General features: G+C 40.3%; 1 protein-coding gene across 1 annotated transcript in view; it reads left to right on the top strand.

The window, feature by feature from the left end:
• Positions 1-23,273, top strand: part of DAB1 (DAB adaptor protein 1) — a 284,836-nt gene that overhangs the window by 141,653 nt on the left and 119,910 nt on the right. Inside the window, exons 3-4 of the mRNA XM_090269538.1 lie at positions 10,460-10,599; positions 14,881-14,979. Coding sequence (XP_090125664.1) covers positions 10,460-10,599; positions 14,881-14,979 — 239 coding nt within the window. The remainder of the gene's footprint in view (positions 1-10,459; positions 10,600-14,880; positions 14,980-23,273) is intronic.

Here is a 23,273-nt window from a genome sequence, read left to right as displayed (position 1 = left end):
TGGCTTTGCCTTTTCCTAGCTCTGTGATTTTGGGACCATCTTTACCTCCTGAATTTTCTCATCTACACAAGAAGGGACTACTAATGCATGCCATGCTAGCTTGTGGTAAGGAATCAAAGGACAACAATGAAGAACTTACGTGCTGTTCAAAGTCTGTTCTGTCCCCTGCACTGTGGCATCAACGTGAGATAAAATATACTGCACACCTACTCTACAAAGACCAGAGAGGTGAATGGTTTGTGCTGTCCTTGGACTCTCAGAATCAGGCTGGAGAGTAGAAGCCAGGCTGGTTGGTCCTCAATAGCCAAGTTAGCAGGAGGTACTGAGCTCCTCGGTCTCCATGGAAGGATTCAGGAGGACTCAACCATAGTGGATTACAGATGTCTTCACAGTCTTAAAAACCAGGAGGCTTCTCCTTTTATCCACCTTGCCGCTGCTTCCTCATCCATTTGTTATTATGCCTGCCTTCTATTTGTACGAGTGCTGGGAGTTAAAATGCCACTGACCCTGATTAGTAGCACCTGAGACTTTGCCACTGTGACTAAAATTTAAACTTGGTTGTCCAAAGTTAGAAGACCCTCTGTCTACATGTTTTGGAAGAGGGATATTGGAAACTCTAGGTAAAGAAAGAGTTCCCTACCAAATATATTTATTTGGTCAGCAGATATTTTTAAGTACTCCAGGCACTGTCTAGTGTTTGGGGGATGCACAAGGAGCACAGATTAGCTCTGCAGCAGCACACAGCCTAAGGGGGGAGAGTTTCAGCCAGGCTTCCTCCTGCCTCACGTTCTCACATGTGGGGGTTGGAGGAGGGGGTCACCACGAGAAGCAGGAAGCATACCCCAAACGTGTTTGGCATGATCATCCCTTCAGTTTTTCTTCAGAGAAACTTGAGCAAGTGTTTTAAGAGATACTACTGGGAAATTGTTAGTCTCAGGATTTGCCAGAGTGGCAGGCTGTGTCTGATGATTGTTGTCTTTTTTTATTAAGAGTTTATTAATGATTCTGTACAATTTTTAAAATTAAAATTACAAACACACAGCATGGGAAAACAAACAAACAAATACTAGTAGACTTTTTTCAGGGAATGACAGAAGGTCCAACTATCGGAGCATAAGAATTGAGTCATCCATATGGGGTCACCAGAGGACCCTGCCTTACGCTTCAGTGGTTCCACATCTGGATAATCCTCAGAATCATGGGCTAAGCCTCAAAATACAGATTTCCAGACCCTCAAATCAGACTCTAGAATTTTAGCACTTAACTTTATACAGAAAGAAGATACCAATGGACTCCAGATGCTTTTTGTATGGAGCTCTTTTCAGAAGTACCAGTGAAGAACATTTTTATAGAAACTGTGTACATGAATCATAGGTTGAATATGATTTTAACTCTTTAATTAGTTTACCTTTTAGTAATAATGACAGCAACCATGTTCATAAGGCACATTTTAACAGCCCCTAAGCGTGTTGTTTCCCTTATTCTCCTCACTACCTAGCTAGGTAATTACACCAAATCAGCATTCTCTCCTACGCAGCCGGCATACATAATTATTTGTCCATTGCCAATCAACACCTGGATAATTGCAAGTTAAAATTCTAAGTAAAATAAGTTATGTGTGCTGCTGAGCTCTGAAATCCATTCCCCCCCACCCCCCACGCACAATCTGTTCTTAAATTGGACAACCTAACAGAATAAGATGCTTTCAGCAGCAGGCTAAATGATGTTGGACAGGCTGGGGAAAAAAAAAAGAACTCTTTGAAATTTTCTTCATCAAGATGGATGGATGGGTGATTCAGACAGATATGCAGAAGGTGGGAGGGTGTCTCAGTCTGGGTACTGTGTTAATAATTCATAAGGTGATCTCCGTACTGCATTCAGGAAGGAACATTCTGTTCCTAATTGCACTCTTATTCCCAGGCAACCAAAAATAAAATAAAATAAAAAATCCCTAACAGTTGAGACCATGACTTCCACTTCAGTAGGGCTTTGCCATGGTTAGCTTTGGGTCACTGGTGCTTAGTGTGAGCTATGTTATATGGGAAGGAGAAAGGCAGTAAATATTTACTGAATGACTGGCAGGTGCCAGGGAGTGTGCTGAGAACAAAATGTGTGTTATCTCCTATAGTCCTTCTAACTGTCCTTACAGAGGAGTGCGAATAACTACAGTATTGTACAGGTGGAGAGTCCAACACTCAGGAAAGTTAAATGACTTCTCCATTAACACACACACCCATACACACACAGGAAGTCAGAGCTACTGTAACATCTTCTGACCCCAAAGTGTCAGGCAGTTGTGCCCCCTCAACTAGCAGTGTGGCCTTGCACCAGGGACCTCACTCCCCTGTGCTGCAGTCCCCTTCCCTTCCGAATGGGCTGAAGCTTTGTCTCCAAAGTTGCTGTGGAGCTTCAGTGAGACACTTACTGAAAATGGGACAGGCATGCTCATTTTCAGGTATCATCCAGCCTTTTGCTCTTCCTTCCTAATTCTAACACCTCCCGCCCCGTTACAGACTGAATGTTTGTGTCTCTTCTCCCACCAAATTCATATATTGAAGCCCTACCGCCATGATGTGATGGTATAAGAGGTTGGGCTTTTGGAGATAATTAGGAGTAGATGAGGTCATGAGGGTGGGCCCCCCATGATGGGAGTAACACCCTTATAATAAGAAGACAGATCAGAGATCCCTCACAGGCTCCCTCCCTGCCTCGTGAGGATACAGCCTGAGGGGAGCCATCTGCAAGCCAGGAAGCGGGCCCTTACTCAGAACCGAATCTGCCTGCACCTTGAACTTGGACTTCTCAGCCTCCAGAACTGTGAGAAATAAATGTCTGTGGTATTTTGTTGCAGCAACTGAGCTGACTAAGAGATCCTTAGATGTTTAAGTATCTAAAACACAGAAGTGAGTATTCAGCTCAATAGAAGGTCTGTGTTGAAGCTGACCTTTACTGGACAGGGACATACTGTAACTGTTAAAAGTTAGAAGAATTCTCAGCCAGATTGACTACATTAGAAAAATAATACTCCTCTTGGCTCTTGTGTGGATTTCTGTGGTCATGCTCATTATAATCTGTGAGGTGCAGGGGAGATAAAGAGAGAGCAATCTTGGGTGTGAAGTGTATTTTATTTGACCATTAACAGGCTTTAGTGAACAGCCTGGAGTGGGAGGCCATTTCTGACTCCAGTGGGTTCTCTGGGCTCTCTGCCTCTGGGTCATAAAAATGCTAATCACCTGCTCCCTTCAGCCTGACTCCTGATAGAGGTACTTGTTTTTGTTGAAGCTTATGTGAGGACCTTCACATCTGCAGTGCCCTCAGCTCCAAGACAGGGACATAGTGTAATTCCAGACAGCATCCTTGTGTCCTGTTCAAAACTTGGAATGCACTCAGTGCCCGGGGGACTGCCTGCTTCCATTTAAATTCAGAGGAGAGTCATTTCCAGGTTATGGAGTGAGCAGGTTGTAATGAGGTTGAGAAGTGCGCTGCTCTGATGTCACAGAGCAAAGGCAACATTCAGATGACTGTGGGTGAGACATTTACATTATCCGGTGAGGCCCTGTATTCCTTGAAGACTAGGTGAATCACACTCATGGAATGGATTTGAAACGGGGCCTGTCTGGAAGGGGTTTTTAAGGGACTCCTTACACTTCCCCACAATAATCCTGACTCCTGGTGTCCACTAGCCTCTTTTTGAATAAATGCATAAATTCATCCATTTATTTAATTATTCAGCAGAGCTGAGCGCTGTGAGCCCACTGAAAGCCAGGCACCATGCGAGGTTCAGAGAACACAGGTGACTCACTCCCAGAACTTGCCCTTGTGGAGCTCGGGTGTAGAGAAGGAGCCACACATGAAGACAAAGTCAGTGCGGGGCCAAGGATGCTGTGACATGTTGTGAGGGGATAGAAAAAAAAAATGTCTATGGAAAACAAAGCGAATCAAGAAAATATCTTTGTTGCATGGTATTACTAACAGATTTTTATCCTTCATGACTTGTAAATGCTTTAAAAGGCATCATTTAATTTGAAAACCCCAAATGAAAATTTTGTTTTGTAATTCTCATTCTGAGGACTACAGTTTGAAAAATAGCGCCTTCTAGGGATTTTCTACATAAGCAGTTTGCTGTTGAACACTTTGTTGTCCCTGGTGATCTTCGAGAATTATCTCCATCTGAAGCAACTAAGTCTACTGCGTCTTCCTACTAGACTCAGAATCTCAATGGATGGGGTTTAGGAGTGTATATATATATGTATTTGCTTTTTACAGGTGATTCTCTATTATACTAGAATTAGGAAATTACTACAGTAATCTGCAGACTTGACCACTGGAATATAAGCTCTGTGAGTGCAGGGATATTTATATATTTGCATATTTTGTTTGCTGCTATATCTCTGGCACCTTAGAATTTATTGTAGATACTTAACTTATATAAAATAAGTCAATGAATAAATAAATAGATAATCAATCTATCAATAAGAACCTTATAGTTCCCCAAATGTTGCTACAGTGTTCTTGAAATCTAATGCTCACAACAGACTGGATCATTATTAATAGCTCACATAGCATAAAGAACAAAGTATAAAGGCTTTAGCGTGACTTCCAAAGTCCCTCATGACTAGGCCCTTGAAGCCTTTGCCAACATCTCTAGAACCATGTGTGGCTCACCCCACATCCATCTAATCAAAATCTATGGGGTATATTATTTATATATTGAATATTTTTATTATTTATTATTTTTAATCCTCACCCAAAGATATGTTTTATTGATTTTGGAAAGAGAAGAAGGGGAAGAGAGACAGACAGACAGACATTGATATGACAGAGAAACATCCATCGGTTTCCCATATGCGTCCCCACTGGGGATTGAACCTGCAACCCAACCTTGTATGTGCTCTGACCAGGATCGAACCTGCAACCCTTTGGTGTACTGGACAATCCTCCAACCAGCTGACTTACCTGGCAAGGGCTGTGGGGTAATATTTTTAAAAGCTCCCAAGTGATTCTACAATTTAACTAGGGTTGAGAAACATTTAGCCTAACCCAACTACTCACTGTTCCCTGAATATCATCATACTTTTTACTCTTCTGGAAAGTTTCTTCCTCGCTTCTCTACCTGTTGAGTCCCTGCTTTCTCACCAAGCCTTCCTCAAATGTCATCTCATCTCTGCAGCTGCTTCTAATCATCTCCCCTCATCTTTACATGACATTCATAGACCTGGCCATATTTTATATAGCTGTGTGTGTTCCCTTCTAAAATGTGTCCTCCTCTAGACAGGAGAGGAGACACTTTTCAGTCAGCTAGGTTCCACAGAAGGCCAGCACAGTGCCTAGCACAGAGAACACTCTCGGGCAGGATGGCATACAAAGGGTGATAATATAATCAGGGTAACCACACAACTTCTTATCCACACTACCATCTTTACTTTTGAGAGTAATGAGGGTGCTAGTAATAATAGTGCTAGTAAAAAAGGTATAAACAGAGACTCTCAAAAAAACTGGAGTTATGGTCACCCAGATAACAATGGCCAACAATGACTGAGTTCTTACCGTTTGTCAGTCACTGTCAGTCACTGTCCTGCATGCTGTCATTTATTTGACCTATACAATGACTCATGTGGGAGCAACTGTTATTATCTGCATTTCACAGAGAAAGACACTGTGGCAGACATGTAAGCAAACTTACACAAGGCAGCACAAATAAGGACATGGGTGGGACAACTGGGACTGAACTTAAGTCCTCTGAATCCAGAGCTCCTCTACTGGACCATCATGTCCTACTACCTCCTAGTGGAAGATCTCAGGCCTTGGAATAGGAAAAAATGAGGTTTTATTCCCAGATGAACTTGAAGTAGCTTTGTTGACCCCTCTGGCTTTAGTTTCTTCCTCCACAGAATGATGAAAATGCCTATTTCCAGTAACCCTGGAGGATTAGATGAGATAATGTATGAGAAGATCGAGTGTAGTGTGTATGCTTGTGATTATGCACTCGTCCTAGGAGTAAGCCATCTGCCAGTTTACTGCAGCTTTGCTAAAATCTCTACTCAGATAGCTGTGACACAAAGGAAAAAGTGGCAAATGCTATAGCAGAATATCTAGTGATATCACCAGAGGCCCCATAGCCTAATGGTTATAAGCACGAAATTTTACATAACACTTGGGTGTAAATTCAGGCTGTGGGATTTGAATAGACATTTCTCCAGAGAAGATATCTAAATGGACAATAGCACATGAAAAGATGCTCAGTGTCAATTTTCCTGAGGAAAATGCAAAACAAAACCATGGTGAAATATCACTTAAGGCCCATTAGGATGGCTAAAGCACAAAATTCAATAAGGAGTATTGGCAAGAACATCCAGTAGAGAAACTGACACCCTCCTGCTTTGAAGGTGAAGTTGTAAACACGTAGAAGCCACTTTGGGAAAACACTTCGGTAGGTCCTTAAAAAGTTAAACGTGTAATTACCATTCCCTCTTAGGTATAATACTAAGAAAATTGAAAAATACACCCCCACAAAAACTGATACACAAATGTTCATTGCAGCGTTATTCATAATAGCCAAAAAATAGAAACAACCTAAATGTTCATCAATTAATATGTCATATCTAAACAATGAAGTGTTATTCAGCAAATAAGTACTGATACGTGCTATAACATGCAATGACCTTGGAAAATGAGATGCTAAGTGAAAGAAGCCAGTGTGAACTATATATGTGAACTATATAACTTGCCTCCAAAATAGACATCTCTATAGAGAAGGAAGTAGATTAGTGGTTGCCTAGGTCTGGTGGGTTTGAGGGACATAGAGAGTTCTTGCTAATGAATATAGAGCTTCTTTTCAGGATGATGAAAATGTTACAAAATTAGCTAGTGGTGATGGCTGTATAAATATGAATATACTAAAACCACGGAGTTGTATACTTTAAGAAGATGAATTGAATGGTATGGGAGATACATGTAAATAAAGCGGTTATTAAAAAATTTAGGCTCCCCCTGGCTGGTGTGACTCAGTGGATTGAGTCCTGAGTGCTGGCCTGTGAACCCAAAGGTCCCTGGTTCAATGCCCAGTCAGGGCACATGCCTGGGTTGCAGGCCAGGTCCCAGTTGGGGGCACATGAGAGGCAACTGATGGATGTTCCTCTCACAGACTGATATTCCCCTCCCTCTCTTTCTCACTCTGTTCCCCTCTCTCTAAAGGTAAATAAATAAAATCTCTTAAAAAAATTTAGTCTCTACTGTTGCCACTGAATGTTGGTGTCTTCGTCTATAATTAAGGGCTCATACAGAGTCCAACTCAAAAAGCCCATTCAAGGATTAAATGGGAGATTGTAGGTAAAGCTCTTGGCACAGTGTCTGGTTTAGCAAATGCTTGATAATAGATAGTGACGATGTTAATGTTTTTGCTTAAACACTCAGCCTTTTCTCTTGTCCATCCTGAAGCACAGGGTCAGCAGTGCTTTCAGCAAAATAAGCTGGGGATTCGTGATGACTTAGGATGCATTAAAACCGACCCTCTCTTTAACACCCTCAAATAGTATGTGCCTCTGATGATACGACCTTATGGCTCTGATATCTGTTATTTATTTCTTAACTAATATAACTGAGACCTTGCTCAAGTTGTGCTCATGAAAAATTACCCTTTTAATGGTGGAGCATTTAATGAGAAACTGGATTATCTACTGCATAAGTGCCCTTCATACAAATTAGCTTGGCCCTGAGTCCTAATCTAAATTGGGCTCCCTACTTTCCTCTAAATGGCCTAATATTTTCTTATTAATCTCTGCCCTTGTTCACCTGATCTGGCTCTGCCTCCTCTTGTGAAGCTTCTTCGTGGCAGAGCTCCGTGCCCTGACAAATGTTTCTTAAGGCTGTCTTTGTGTCTGACTCGTGGATAGGTTTCGAACATGACATGCAGGCCAGAAACTGTTCCATTTTTAAGCTGTTTTTCCAGTGAAGTTTTAATGCTTCCAGTGTTTTGAGCATCAGCAGATCTGTGCCAGGTAAAAGATGGGGTTTTACAGGGAGTTGGGGGAAGTGAGAAAAAATTAATCATAGTGGTGAAGAGAATAGGCTTAAAAACACAGAACAGAAGCAAACCACAAGCCTGGGCTTTGACATCAGATAGATTTGGGTTCAGGTACCATTTACTGAGTTTAGCCAAATTAATGTGGTCTCTCAAACCTTCGATTGTGATCCTTGTTTGTAAAACCTGAATAATAACCATGTCTAGAATTTTTTTGGGGGGGGTGTGGGTGTTAAACAATTTGGTGCATATATTTAATATATGTTTTGTACAAGATATGATAAATGCCACCAAATAGTGTGGTTCTAATTAACTGTTGGAGGAAGTCCCAAATAGTCAAAGGAATGTTAATAGGGACAAAATAGTGTCATGTGTTGAAGATGGAGAGATGGTTTTTATGATAGAGTAAGGTGACCTTCCCAAGAAACAGACAATCCCTAGGCCACTCCTGCCAAACGGTCCATAATAATGCAGGAAACAGTAACCTGTAGTACCATGGACCCTGTTGTTTAGCTAGATGTCCAGAGAGGGTGTCTCATGGCAAATGTTCTTCTCTTTGTTCTTAGCTGTAGTCTGAGACGTCTGCCCTCTCTGAACCCTAGAGACTTAATTTTTACATAGATTATAGTTTCTCACTAAGCATGTGTTATATTTGCTTTATGGAATATTATTCAAAGACTTGAATATACTAGGAGTCAGCAAGGATGCAATAGGAAAAATGCCATCTGGGAGTTGGAGACCCAGTCCAGGCCTGGCTCTGCAGACGTTTTTCCTTTGCACCCTCCTGCCTGCACGTTGTAGCTTCCACATGCTTCTTTTATCGGGCTGGTGATACTGGTGGCAGCTACCATTTATAAAAATCTTAACATGTGGATACATGCTTTGCACATACGATCTCATTTAAGCTACTGCTTATAACTCTGAAAGTTGATATTTAATCTTCATACAGCAGGTAAGGAAATTGAGCCTCAACAGATAGTTTAGTTGGCTTACAAGTGAGAGTGCCATGATTTAAAATAAGGATGTCTGACTCTAAGCTCCTACCTTTTTATATACCCAGCACAACACAGTTTTACTTGCAGTCATCAAAAACATGAGCTTTGTTGGGCACAGACTTTGTCTCATTTATCTGTGGGCATTGAGTAATCGCATCTGGCCCAAAGGAGATGCTCAGTAAGGGATGAATTAATAAATGAATGAAATCCAACCTATGTTTTCTCAATTGAAGATTATTCAGAAGCATTAGCTATTGCTGTTATTTCTGTTAATGTTTTATATATTTCCTCAAATAATTACTTACCCCACATCATAGAAATGTCTTCGTTTTGCACATCATATAGATAGAGCAAAATGGGCTGAATTATCAGTAATGTCCTCAGCTTTAAGTTTCTGACTGATGGAGGAAGGCATGACAGAGCAAGCATCAAAGTTGAACTTAATGATGTTTCAGGAGATGAATATCAGGAGGCTAGGGCATTCCAGGTTTTAAGGACCACATGTGCAATGCCTCAAACTGTGATTAGTTTGATCAAAGTTTGGTGAGATCCGAAATTTGAATTCCTATGCAGTCATTTTTTTTTCTGACTATGTAAACTGGGACAAGCTACGTGAATTTTCTAACCTTCATATTCATCATCTGGAAAATGGATATGGTTGGGTTGTTATGAAGAATGGGGATACAGTTTATAAAACACTTCATACAAAACACATACTCAGTTCACAGTAACTTTACTGCTCATATTTTATGTGGATGTGTTTGAACTTCTGGTTTGTGTGTCTTAGCAGAGTATAATGTTAATAATTATTGAGAAAGTGGTTGCAAGGTATGGGCACACAGGTAGTGTGAAAGTCTCTTTCTGTACGCACATGAGTTAGCAAAAGAGAGATCATAAAACCATTTTTTGATAATTGTCCCTGGAACATTACTTAATACAACGCAATTACTCTGGAGTCTCACTATAAAATAGCCCATGTAATTGGGTGTAAGGAGGGCCTTGGATTCAGGCCAAAGTCCTATTAAGCGCTAGAAATACTAAAGAAGCTCAGTGCTAATACTATTCTAACATGAACGTCAGTGGGTGATTATCATTTATTGAATATCTAGTGGGTATCAAACACTGCATTGGGTACTTGACCCATGTTGTCTGCTTTATTTATCTTAATGCTCTATTGGGATTGGTTATTTTTAACTCCTTTTTTTCTGCCTTAGAAAAGAGAGGCTGAGAAAGAAGTAATTTGCCTAAGGATTTAAAAGGGGAGAGCCAGATTTGCATCCAGGAGTACTACCTTGTTTGTTGTTTGCTTTTTTCCTACTTGGTCCAGTGACTTGACTTTCCTGAAATAGGTGAAATAAGAGAATAAACTTTGGTGCTGTGGGTGTTCAAAGCCAATAGGTCCAGAATGCCTACATAGCGGAATCCTGCTTTTCTCTGTTTTTAGGTCAGGATCGCAGCGAAGCCACTTTGATAAAGAGATTTAAAGGTGAAGGGGTCCGGTACAAGGCCAAACTGATCGGGATTGATGAGGTTTCTGCAGCTCGGGGAGACAAGTTATGTCAAGACTCCATGATGAAACTGAAGGTACTGTGCAAACATTTTACTTAAATACCTGGGAAATGTAAAACTTGGGATGAGCTTTTTTATACAAAGATTTGCAACTGGTAAGTCGTAGGATTGATTGGAGACCAGGTTTCATTCACAGAGCTTTCTGGAATAGTATTTCGAGTTTTCAGTCATTCACGCCTGAAGCCTGTAGTTTTCACACCTGCTCTACATGCTCCATGGAGATCCCAGTCATTCCATCATGTGCGTGCAACCGTGCTGGGTGAGGTTTCTCACAGCCCTTTCCTCTACCTCATCTCACAGGATAATGAGCTGGACAGGGCGGCTTGTCAGTCCTGCCTGGCGTCCATGACCCCTTCTCCGTGTGTGAACCCCTCCATCGAGATGCTGCCTATGTGTGACTCCCTTAGGGGAATGCCTGTGCCAATCATTTTACACAGTGCCTAACACAGGATATTGCTTAATCATGTCAGTACGAGTACTAGTAATAATGGTAATTAGCTACTGAGCTCTCGCTGCATGCTGCATACTGTGCACAGTTCAGCATGTGCATAGTGCATTTAAACACCCTAACATTCCCAGGAGGCAAAGAGTGTGGTTATGCTCAGTTTAGAGTCTCTTTCACCGCTGAGTCTGGAAGTTGGCGGTTCTGCCTACCTATGTTCAGAGCACTTTTAACATTTCTGTAGTATATTATGCAGTCTATTTTTTGTCATCTGTGTTTCTTCTCAAATCTCCACAGAGCTTTATACTAGAAGGAACTCCAGCATTGGAATCTGAAAGATCACTGTTTAAGTTTCCTCAATGTCTTCTAAATTCCTTGACATTTGGGGTAGTCACTTGACCCTCCTGACCTATGTTTCCTCATATGTAAAATAAGGGAGATAATTCTTATTTCCCAGATTGTCAGATGGGCTGTATTCTGTAACACATAAGAGCACTTCTAGATAGTAGGTACCCAAGAAAATGTTTCCCTCTTTAATTTTCAGGTTTCCAACAGTGCCTTGCTCGGTCAGGTGGCTAATCTTAGGCACAAAACCCCAAAGAGTACCTACTTCTACAACTTTCAGCTCCCCAAATAGAGGTGTCCCCTGGACCTTCGTTAGTTCTACATAACAGCAATGAATAATCTTGGGGGAGATGAGACCCCGAGGCAGCATGTGCTATCTGATGGCAGGCGTGCGTGGACTTAGAACAATTTTTCAGAGTTTGACTCAGGGTCTTGTCTCAAAGGAGAAATGTGTTGGACAAAATTGGAGTTTTATTTCCCCAAAGATAGTGTTGTGTGGACAGTCCTTCTTGCTTTCATTTGTCACGTAAAGCTACTGTCAGCAGTCCCTAACAGAAAGCTTCTGGACCATGCATATTGCTCTCTTCATCTTTTTTTGTTTGTTTGTTTTTTTTAAGATTTTATTTATTTTTAGAGAGAGGGAAAAGGAGGGAGAAGGAGAGGGAGAGAACATTGATGTGCAAGAGCAACATCAATTGGTTGCCTCTCACACGCCCCCAACCAGGGACCTGGGCCACAACCCAGGCATGTACCCTGATGGGAATTGAACCAGCGACCTTTTGATTCGTGGGATAGCATCCAACCCACTGAACCACACCAATCAGGGCTCTCTGCATCTTTTTAAATACACAGCCATATTCTACCAGGGAGTTTGTTGATAGCTGCTTGGAACCAGGAAGCAAAGGGGGGCATTATCTAGTTAGTACTACTATGTGCTAGGAATTATTGCTGTTTGATTTTGCAAATTCTAAGCCCTAGGGAATGTTAGGACTATTTTGGAGATAGAGACATTGAAGCTAGTCTTCCTGACCAGAGGTGGAGCCCTCTCTGCACTATATCCTTGCGATATCCTCACCTAGAAAGGAATTAAATAAGAAGGAGGGGCTCCTCTCCCTTTAACACATTCCTTCCAATCCTTCCATTATGATGGGGCTACCTCTTGTTCTCTCCTTTGTGTGTGTCTGGATACCTGAGGTTGAAAGTTAGGCTGAAGAGAAGTGTCAACAGAGGTCAATTTACTCCAAGTCTGGACAAGAACACAGTTTTCAAAATCAAGTTTTCCTAGGTTAAAAGTCTGGCTTGTTCAATCCCCGAGTGAGGGAAAGTCACTTCACCTTTTGAGCGCCTGCTTTATTCCAGGCTGTAATCACAACACTGGGCACATAGAGTGAACAAGAGAAAATTTCATGAACATTTGAGATTTTGTTCTCTTGAGCAAAGGCAGACAGTCAGCAAATGAATACATATGTCAGATGGTAGTAAGTGCCATGAGGAAAAGAGACACAGGGAGAAAGAAGGGGAGGCAGTTTGCCAAGGAGGTTGGAGGGGTCAGAGACTGTGTCTCTGATGAGATGGTGTTGAACAGAAACAGGATTCCCCTGGGATTGCAAGGACACATATTTTGACCATTCCTTCAGGTCCTTAAAATCATCTCTGATTAGATTCATAGAAAAGCAAGCAGTATATTAAGGAATCCAGGGACCTTTGAGTAGGACAGGGGTGTTAAAGAGACAGAGGACTTGTTTTGGGGATGTTTCGCTCTCTTCATTCACTGGGCAGTCCTTGGAGGTAGGATCTCTCATCAATGTTTAGCAGTCATGGGAGGCTGAAAGAAGAACATTGGGTAAGGTTCCAGGAGTGAGACATCGGCTTGCTAGAAAAAAAGACACCATGTGGAGAAATATCTTCTTTCTGCACCAAAAATCTCAAGAGCTGAATTGTATATTTTCAGCTTTTGTTCCAACTCTATTCCTTCTCTGGACTTTCTGGGCATTGTTTTCTCGTCTGTCAGTTAGGAAGTTTAGACTGATTAGTTTTCTGATTCTCTCTGGCTCTACCATTCTGTATGTCTGTGAGTAAAGTAGAATCGGCACTTAATGAGTGGACGATTCATGAGGGAGTGAAATTCCTAGTATTATGTACACAAATAGAACTGGAACATAAACTTTAAGAAATAATCATTCTTTTACTAGAAGAAGTTAATTTTTATTACATCCCTACCATGTACCAGACATTGTGCTAGGTACTTTAAATAAAATTGTATTTAATACTCTCAACCATACAAGAAAAGTATTTACAGTTGGGGACATGGAATGGAGGGTTAAGTCATTTGCCCAAGATCTCAGAGAGCTAGTTGTATAATCCAGATGTTCTGATTCCACAGAGTATTTTCAATACCCATGCTGAAGAGAAGCAAACCGCCTTGAGAGAATGCATTCCCTTTCCCAGGCCTTCTGGTCACATCGATTGCTCTCTAACACCAGTCATTCTCAGAGACGGATGTTGAGCACACGCTATTCTGAGAACAGCACAAGTGACTTTTATCTCATGGAAATATGAAATCAGTATCATTTTAGACTTAACTACACCTAAAAGCCCAAAACTGTAACTGCTACAAGTTGGGCTTCATCTCGCCCTCTGCAGAGGCAAATAGAGGGGAAGGGGCTGGGAGCCTCAAAATACCTAAGGCAGAGTCAGCAGCAGCCCTTGAGTGTAGATCCCTCGGCATGTCTTTACCTTCTGAATTGTATGTAGCCTAGTACGAAACCCATACTTTTTGTGATGTTTACCTTTTAATTGACTTGTGTACATACCTTTAGTTTATAAAGTTTGAAAAAGTGTGAAAATAAATGTATTGATAAATGGAATACTTTTGGTAAGTACTTTCTTTGAAAGTCCAGGAATGATAAGGAAAGAGTAGGGGAAAATACAAACTGTCTTTGGGTAAATATTACAAACCATAGGCAAAAACTATAATCATCATAGTTTTCCAAGCAAAAATGGAGACATGCAGTCTGGCAATAGTTTTTGTTTTTTGTTTTTTTTTCATCTCTGAATTGATTCATATGAGAACTTTTTCCAAAAGCATAAAACTAAAATCACATTTAGGAATATATTCCATGACTCACCTTTATTGAAAAGATTTAAACCATGTGCAATGCAAAACCCAGCGAAGAGATTGATATCCAGGACCATATTGTGTTTATCTAAGGATCTCGAATTCTGAGCCAAGTATTGAGGCCCAAAGTAGGCATTTTATAAATCATGGTTAGCCAAACGAACCGCTGCTCAGCTATCTGTTTATATAATGTTAGAACAGCAAGGATAAGTATTCATCTAAAACATCAAGAAGATGCAAGCACATCAAGGAGGGAAACTTGGAAGGAGCAAAGAGAAAGGAGTGTGCATGATTGGTGGCATCCGTTGATGGTATCTGACATGCCTGTGGGACCAGAGGGCATTTTCAAATGAAAACACTCAAGTAAAAACCATGTCTTTCCTTTCAATAGGGCGTTGTTGCTGGCGCACGTTCCAAAGGAGAACACAAACAAAAAATCTTTTTAACCATCTCCTTTGGAGGAATCAAAATCTTTGATGAGAAGACAGGGGTAAGTAAAAGAATCACATGGCATTGTGAAATCAAATCCATTGATAGATGTGCCCTGAAAAGCCTCTACTCACTGGGCAGGAATATCAAACAAGCATAAAAACACATAAAGCAACTGACAAACTCGATCAACTGAAATCATCCATCAAAGGGAGGCTCTTTCCTGACTTGGGCACAGTGTGACTGCACCGTGTTTCTTACAGTGTAATTGTGATAGAAGTGTCACACAGTCCTGGTGATCTAATGGGAGACTGATGAGCTTTGAAGAGCAGTGAGTAATGTGACAGTTTAACTTAAATTTCTCTGTGTTGGCTACTTTAATGATATGCAGCCTAGAGGAAGACACATAGTACTCTTTTGACTCAGTCAAAGCATCCAGACTCTCTTGAGTTTAACCTGTGGAACCTTGTAGTTGCTTTAATCAAAAAGAATAAGTGGAATTTTCTGTCTTAAAGAAAACTATCGCTGCATGACCAGGAAAGGTAAGAGCTAATATGTTTGTTGAATGAACCACAGAAGTAGTTTGTGTTTTCCTCAACCTTCCAGAGGCACTTAGCTCCCAGGTTCATCCCAGGGCTGGCCTGACATTTTCGGTCCTGCTCATTTGATGGTGAGGGAAAAATGGAAAAATATTCTATGATCTATTTTGTCAAGGGGGCAAGAATCAAATGGACATATTTGTCCTTTTATTTATTTATTCACCTCCACATATATTGCCTCCTTTGAACTTCACAAAGTAATTGATCAAGCACTGTATAAACAATACTAGTGAAGTTAATTAACCTTAGTCATTTTACATTATTTTCTCTCCTTTGTTCTGACCTGTATTAGGATAAAATATGGGTAGTAGTGTGCTAATTTAACAGTAAAAATATGTTTTCTTGAAGAAGAGTTTCTCCTGAATGACTTGTAATAGGACAGATATATGTACACCAATGTTCATAGTAGCATTAGTCACAATCGCCAAAGGTGGAAGCAACCTAAGTGTCCTTCCATGGATGAATGGATAAATCACATGTGATATATACAAGCAATGGGATAATATCCATCAATGAAAGGAGGCAAGTTCTGCCCATGCTAACCCGTGGATGAACCTCGAACACATTATTCAAAGTGAAATGAGCCAATCACAAAAAGATAAATTCTGTAGGATTCCACTTACATGAGTTATCAAGAGGAGTCAAATTTAAAGAGACAGAAAGTGAAATGGTGGTTGCTGGGGCCTGGGGGCAATGGGTAATGAAGAGTTAGTGTTTAATGTTTAATGGGTACAAAGTTTAAATTTGGGAAGAAGGAAACAGAGCTGGGTGGATGGCTGTGATGGTTGCTCAGCAATGTGGCTATACTCTCTGCCACTGAACCACTTAAAAATGGTTGGTTAAAATGGTCAAGTTTATGTTATTTATATTTTACCACAGTAAAAGCAGCTTATGGTAACTTCAATTTATTGAGTACATATTATGTACTAGGTACATATTAGTCACTTTACATACATTATTCAGTTTTATCCTCATAACAGTCCTATTAGGTAATAATAATACTAATAGCTACTTCAGCAAGCATATAACACGTGCCAGGCATTGTTGTAAATTCTTTTAAGTACCAATCCATTTAACCTTCACAACAACCCTATGAGGTATGTAGTATTAACCCTGCATTGTATAGTTGAAGGTATCAAGGAGAGAAACATTCATTAACTTGCGAAAGTAAGTGGTGGTGGAGACAGGATTAGAACCCAGGCAGTCTAGCTCATAAGTCTTTTCACTTAACCGCAGTGCCTGTTACCTCTCAGGGTAGGGGACTTTGCCAAGTTTCCCCAGCATGTTGGAGGTGGGACTGGGATTTAGCCACTAGATGGCCTGAGTCAAAAATCAATGCAATTGACTTCTATATGGAGAGAAAGGTGAATCTATCTGCCTGGGGTACCTTGGTAGGAGGGAGTTTGGAATGAAGATGTAAGCATCTGTAGTAAAGGAGCTTGAATGCTGCAAGGTGAAGGGCCTAATGTAAGCCTCTTCTGCCTTATGGAAGTATGGTTTTCCTTTTCCTGGGAAGGCTGTAGTTTGGAGACCTATGCTCAGTTTTGAACCACACATTTTACAAAGGATGTAGGCAAATCAAAGAATGTGCTGATAAGGGGGACCAGGGCAGTTGGGAGAGTAAGAAACTATGCTGAGCCAAGCAAGACTTCTCAACCAAGACACGGGCTTCCTGGGATCCCGGATAACACACAGGAGGCAGAGAGCTTTGGACTCACAGAAACTTGGAGGATATGGATTCCTTAGCATCCTTTACGGGAGGGAGCCACATAATATGGATCAAGCCTAACTGATTCATATGCCCCAATTTTATGTCATAATCTCTACTCTCTCCCGATTCCACACCTGCCCATCACCATGACAACTGGCTTAACCAAAGAGACAGGAGAGAGGCAGAGTATCAGATACTTTATCTCATATTTTGGGAACGTATTTTGTTATTCCATCATGTACCCTGCCATCAAAGAGGCTGTACCCAGATAATTAAAGTCCTAATGACCCAATTTTAACTAATGAAGAGGGGTAGTTTATATTTTTTACCTTTAACCAAATCCTCACTCAAGGGTAGCTTAGCTAGCCACAAAAGAAGATACCACCTAACCTTGTAATACTTGTTTTGATTCTTCAGCTGGACACAAAGAGAGAACAACAGTAAAATCATTATTTCAGCCCAAAGCCATGTGGCTTTGTGGAAAAAAATGTCAGATCCCTAGTGGAGAATCAGGATGGAGGCAGAGCTGACTGTTTTCTGTCTGGCTTAGACTACGTTGGTTCTGTTTGATTAATATCAGGCCTCTGTAGCACTGCTTTTTGCAACATTATCTTGTCAATATGCCTGAACAGAAGTCTGGGGAAAGCTGATGGAGCAGACTGAACACGTTTAAGCCTGAAGTAGAGATCTTAGGGGACAGGACACCCATAATAATAGTGTTCACCTCTCCAAAAAGTTGTGTGGTAGAAGAAGGTGGGGATTTGTTTTGTGTGACTCAAGGAATAGAACCAAAACCGGTAATAGAAGTTTCTAGGAAGCAGTTTCAGTTTATGAGTGAGAAGAACTTTGTACCAGTCACAGCTGTTGAACAATTAGGTGGAACGCCTTCTGTGCAAGTGAGTTCACCATTGCTGGGAGTATTCAAGCAACAAACATATGATGGCGAATTTAGGAAGGGAGTTGAGTGGAAATGAGGTGTTGAACAAAGTCACAGCTAAGGCAATAACCGAGACTAGTTTTAAAATTCTGCGTCTCTCTTAAAGTTATTCCTATAAATATGTTTTATCTTCAGATAAATGGAGGTTTTTCAAAATCTTCATTGGAGATTATGAGCAGGAACATATTTCTAAACTTTGGACATTGCCCAGCAGGGGACCAACTGGATTGTACAGGATTAGAGTCTAAGTGATGTGTTCTGTCCTAAATATCAAAGAAATGGAAAACTGGGTCGTTGTCATTTGAAATGACTATTTTTAGTTGTTTATCATGTCTAAAGTATGTCTGCTCAAGCTTTACTGCACTTTTTTTTTCAAACTAAGAAAAGAAACATTTGCACAACGTGACAATAGCTAGAATTTTAAAATCCAAAAGCTGTCAAAAAATGTTTTGATTCCAATTAAAGAGACCCTTTGCAGCAATTTACACCTTGTCTTGAATTTCAAAGGGTTCCTGATCTCAATCCTTATATGAGTAAAGTTTGTTTTATTATTAGCATGTTGCAGGAATAAGTCAATATTGAAAGCTGTTCATGTTTTTAGACACTAGGTATTGGTAGTATGTCAAAGGAATCAGTGAGAAGGCAGGGAATGTCATATGTAAATTCATTGTTATTAATAATAGTAGGAGCAGTAGCAAATCAGGAATACTTTCATATCAATATGTTAGTACGTCCTCAAATCAGACCAATGGACACCAAGGAAAAATTGATGTCATGTTTATTTTGCAGATAAGGAAACAGGCTCTGGAAGTTTCCCTGACTTGGCTGTAAACTCAGAATAGATCTTCCAACTCCAAATCTATTGAACTTGCTTATCTCCAATTACAGTTTTATTCTATAGAGTTATTATAATTTTATGCCATAAAAATCATAAGTAGTGCAGGACCCTAAAATAAGTCTACCTCTCAGGATAGAGGACAGTGGTCTGCATTAGCTTCTCAAGATGATGAAATACCTTGTTGCCACAATCACACGTGAATTTTGCTTGTTTATTTGGGTTAGGCATCACTGATTTGGCAATATTATGTTTGCAATTCTATATACATTATAACAATTCAGTGAAGTATAGGTGGTATTAATCTCACCATTCTATTGATGAGAAAACTGAAGGCCAAATAATTTAAGTCACACAGCTAATAAGTAGCAGAGCTAGATTCAAATGTAGTTAGTTGGTTATAGAATCCTTGATTCTATCAAAATACTACTACTACTTATATACCTGTTTTAACAAAAATACTATAAACTAGATGGCTTATAAACATTTATTTCTCACAGTTCTGAAAGCTGGAAAGTCCAAGATCATGGCCCCACCACATTTGGTGTCTTGTGAGAGCCCACTTCTTCATGGATGGTACCTTTTTGCTCTGGTAGAAGGGTCAGAGTGCTTTCTAAGGCCTCTTTTCTAACGGCACTTGTTCCATTCATGAGGACTCCACCCTCATGACCTAATCATCTCCAGAGGTCCCACCTCTTAATAACACCACCTTCAGAGTTAGAATTTTAACATATGAATGGAGGGGGGGTGCATAAATATTCAGACCACAGAAATAACAAATTTTATAAATGATTTTCTTTTATATATATTAGAATGGATTCACTAATAACCCTGTGTTATTGTCACCATTATTCACTGTCATTGTGGTGAGCTTTCCTGAGTGAACATAAAAGGGGCGGCGTTACAACTGGGACTGTCTGGGGGACAGAACGTCGGCAGTAGAACCAATACTCGTTTGGCAGCAGCATGTTGGGTGCCTGTTCTGTGCCATGTGATGCTCTGTTTTCTGAGGAGCTGCAGATCTCTAATGTGTGGCCCTTGCCCCTGAAGTGGTCACAGTTTGGTGGTAAAACCTGACTCACACATTTGACAGCTGCTAAGACACAGGTGTGAATAAAGTTGTCAGGACTCAGGGCATCGAGACTGGGCTTTGCCTAGAATATTGAAGAAGGTTTTTACAGAAAAGGGCTCACTGACTTGGCAGTGGATGAGTGAGTTGGAGAGGATCAGATGAGCAAGGCAGGGAAAAGAAAGCTGTGTTTTTAAATGCACAACTGTTTAAAACCAAAAAAATTGTGTGCTCATTCATTCTTCCCTTGAGGAACTATTCACTGAGCACCTCTATAAACACACAGATGAATAGGCTGTATCTTTTTGTTCATCACTGTTATCTATCTAGTTAGCCTTCTGCATAGTAGATACTCAGTGATACTGCACAAAAAATTGACATTGCTTGAGAATTGGCAAATATATACAGAATATGCAGGGCACAGCAGGGGAGATATGGGGGGTGGCCCAGGATTGAATATTGTCCATCATGATAGAGAGGTAATGATGTCTAAAATATAATGGCTGCACTTAAATTTTAGGGCTGATTTAATAATTTATTTTTCAATGGAAACCAGATGTCACCTTATCTGTATCTCATAAAAATAAATAAATAAATAAATAACAGGACTGTTCTTCCTTTCTATTCTAACTAGATGTTTTGAGTATGGTCTGGGGAGAGCAGCAGTGGAAGAGGAAAGGAAACCGGTCCTAGGGAGGAAGGCAGGGAGGATAATGAAGGAGCTGTAGAGCAGGATGCTGGGTCCTGGGAGTCTGCGGACGTCCCTGTCATCCTGGGAGCCATTGAAACAGTGTACATGACTCTCACAAGACTGGTGATATGTTTTTTTGAATTAGTGTTTTAGATTTCTTCAGGTAAATACCCGAAAGTGGGATTGCTGGGTTGTATGGCAGCTACACACATATTTTTAATTATTTGAGGACCCCCCGCCCCCATACTGTTTTCTGTAGTGGCTGTACCAATCTGCATTTCCACCTGCAGTACATGAGGGTTCCTTTTTCTCCACATCTTCACTAGCATTTGATATTTTTATTTTTATTTTTTGATGATAGCCATTCTGACAGGTGTAAGGTAGTATATCATTGTGGTTAATTTGTATTTCCTTGATGATGAGTAATGTTGAGCATCTTTTCCGATGTCTGTTAGCCATCTATATGTCTTCTTTGGAGAAATGTCTATTCAGTTTCTCTGCTCATTTTTAAATCAAATTTGTTTATTTATTTATTTTTGGTGTGAAGTTTTATGGGTTTTTTATATATTTTGGCTATTAACTCTTTATCAGATGTATCATTTGCAAATACCTTCTTGTTTTGTTGATGGTTCCCTTTGTTGTGCAAAACTTTTTAGTTTGATGTAGTCCCACTTGTGTGTTTTTTCTTTTGTTGTCCTTGCCTGAGGAGACATGTCCAAAAAGATGTTGCTAAGACTGATGTCAAAGAGCTTACTTCCTATATTTTCTTCTAGGAGTTTTATGGTTTCAGGTCTTACATTTAAGTCTAACACTTTTTGGGCTTATTTTTGTATATAGTGTAAGAAAGTAGTCCAATTGCATTTTTTGACTGTACCTGCCCCATTTTCCCAGCACAACTTATTGAAGAAACTGTCTTTATCCTATCAGGTGATTTTGCCTCCTGTGCCATAGATTAGTTGACCATATAAGTGAGGATTTATTTCTGGACTCTATTCTATTCCATTGATCTGTATATCTGTTTTTATGCCAGTGCCGTACTGTTTGATCATTATAGCTTTGTGGTATAGTTTGAAATTGGGGAGCACGATACCTCCCACTTTCTTCTTTGTAAATGTTTCTGTGGCTATTTAGGGTGTTTTTTAGTTCCATATAAGCTTTTTCCATATAAATGACTAGCCTATAAGCAGGACTGTATGATTTATAGAAATCTTTTGTGGATCTTGTCTCATTTAACAGCCAAACAACTCTTGGAGGTTTTTATTAACCCACCTTACACAGAGTCAACTAAGGTACAGGTAGAGTAACTGGCTTGGTCATGGCTACTATGTGTAGCAGGAACTGAATTCAAATTCACATTTTATAGCTCCTAAGCTTGTTTTTCTTTCTTTTGTTCCGGATAGTCTTGGCTGGTTCTGTCCCCATGATGAGTGTTTGGGAAATTTGCTTAGGCATTTTTGGTGGTGACAGTCTTCTGGGGGAAGGCTGGTAATGAGACAACTTACTAGGAACAAAAGATGCTAAATCTTCGCAATGTACAGGACAGTCACACACAACGAAAAAAGTTCCTTTGATATATGACTTTTAATGTCTTAATAGACATTCATGTAGATGAAAAATCTGTTTATAATTACCTGAATCTAAAACCTCACTCTATTTTACATATAAGCAAGATATTTTTGAACCTTATCCATAATACTGAATTCTCCATTTTGCTTGGTGAGTGGGGGTGAACCAGTCTGAAACTTTTCCTTCAAGGAACTTATAGGAGGTACGACATATATGAAGAACTAAAATTCACAGCAATAATAATGAATACAATAAGAAAAAGAGATAAAATTACCATGAGAATTCCAAAGAAGAAATGATTTCTTCCATTTGAAAAAAATGTGGACTGATTTAGAAAGAAAGGGCTGAACCTTGAAAACTGGTCAGGGTTTGAAGTTGGAGATGTAGGGAACCAGTGCCCAGCCCAGTAAGGGGAGCATTGACTAGGACTCTCCAGTAGGAAGTCGTGAAGGAGGCCAGGCCTGGGGAAGAGTGAGATGTCAGTGGGTCTGTGTAGGAGGATGTGTGATTGCTACCAGTGAAAGATAAGTTGGAAGGTAGGCGGAGGCCAGACTGCAAGGCCTGGAACATCAAACCAAAGACTTCTGATGGAACGATGTTCATTGCAGCCGCAGTTATTGCTCAGTATACTCTGTGGTCCTTACACTGCACTAGATATACAGAGACATAGGTACAGTGACTGTAGGTCACCCTTAATTTTTAAGGTGCCATTGTGCAGATGAAGAAAATGTTTCTTTCTTTGTGACTCATTGTCATTTGTTGGGAAACTATTGCAGTAACTATACGCATTGTTGATGACTATGCTATGACTGTTTCCACGTAGAGCCATGCAGTGCACACCCTGACCAGCTATAGGTGGCAGGTCAGGGGTTATCATCAGTGGATAAACAGAATGCTGGGGGTACTGTTTTGCTGTTTCCTGTGCACACCATTCACTCACTGCCCAA

This window comes from Furipterus horrens, unplaced genomic scaffold (genome assembly GCF_987537825.1).
Source record: "Furipterus horrens unplaced genomic scaffold, mFurHor1.1.pri manual_scaffold_3, whole genome shotgun sequence".
Lineage (NCBI taxonomy): Eukaryota > Metazoa > Chordata > Mammalia > Chiroptera > Furipteridae > Furipterus > Furipterus horrens.
This window is presented reverse-complemented; position numbering and strand designations above follow the sequence as displayed.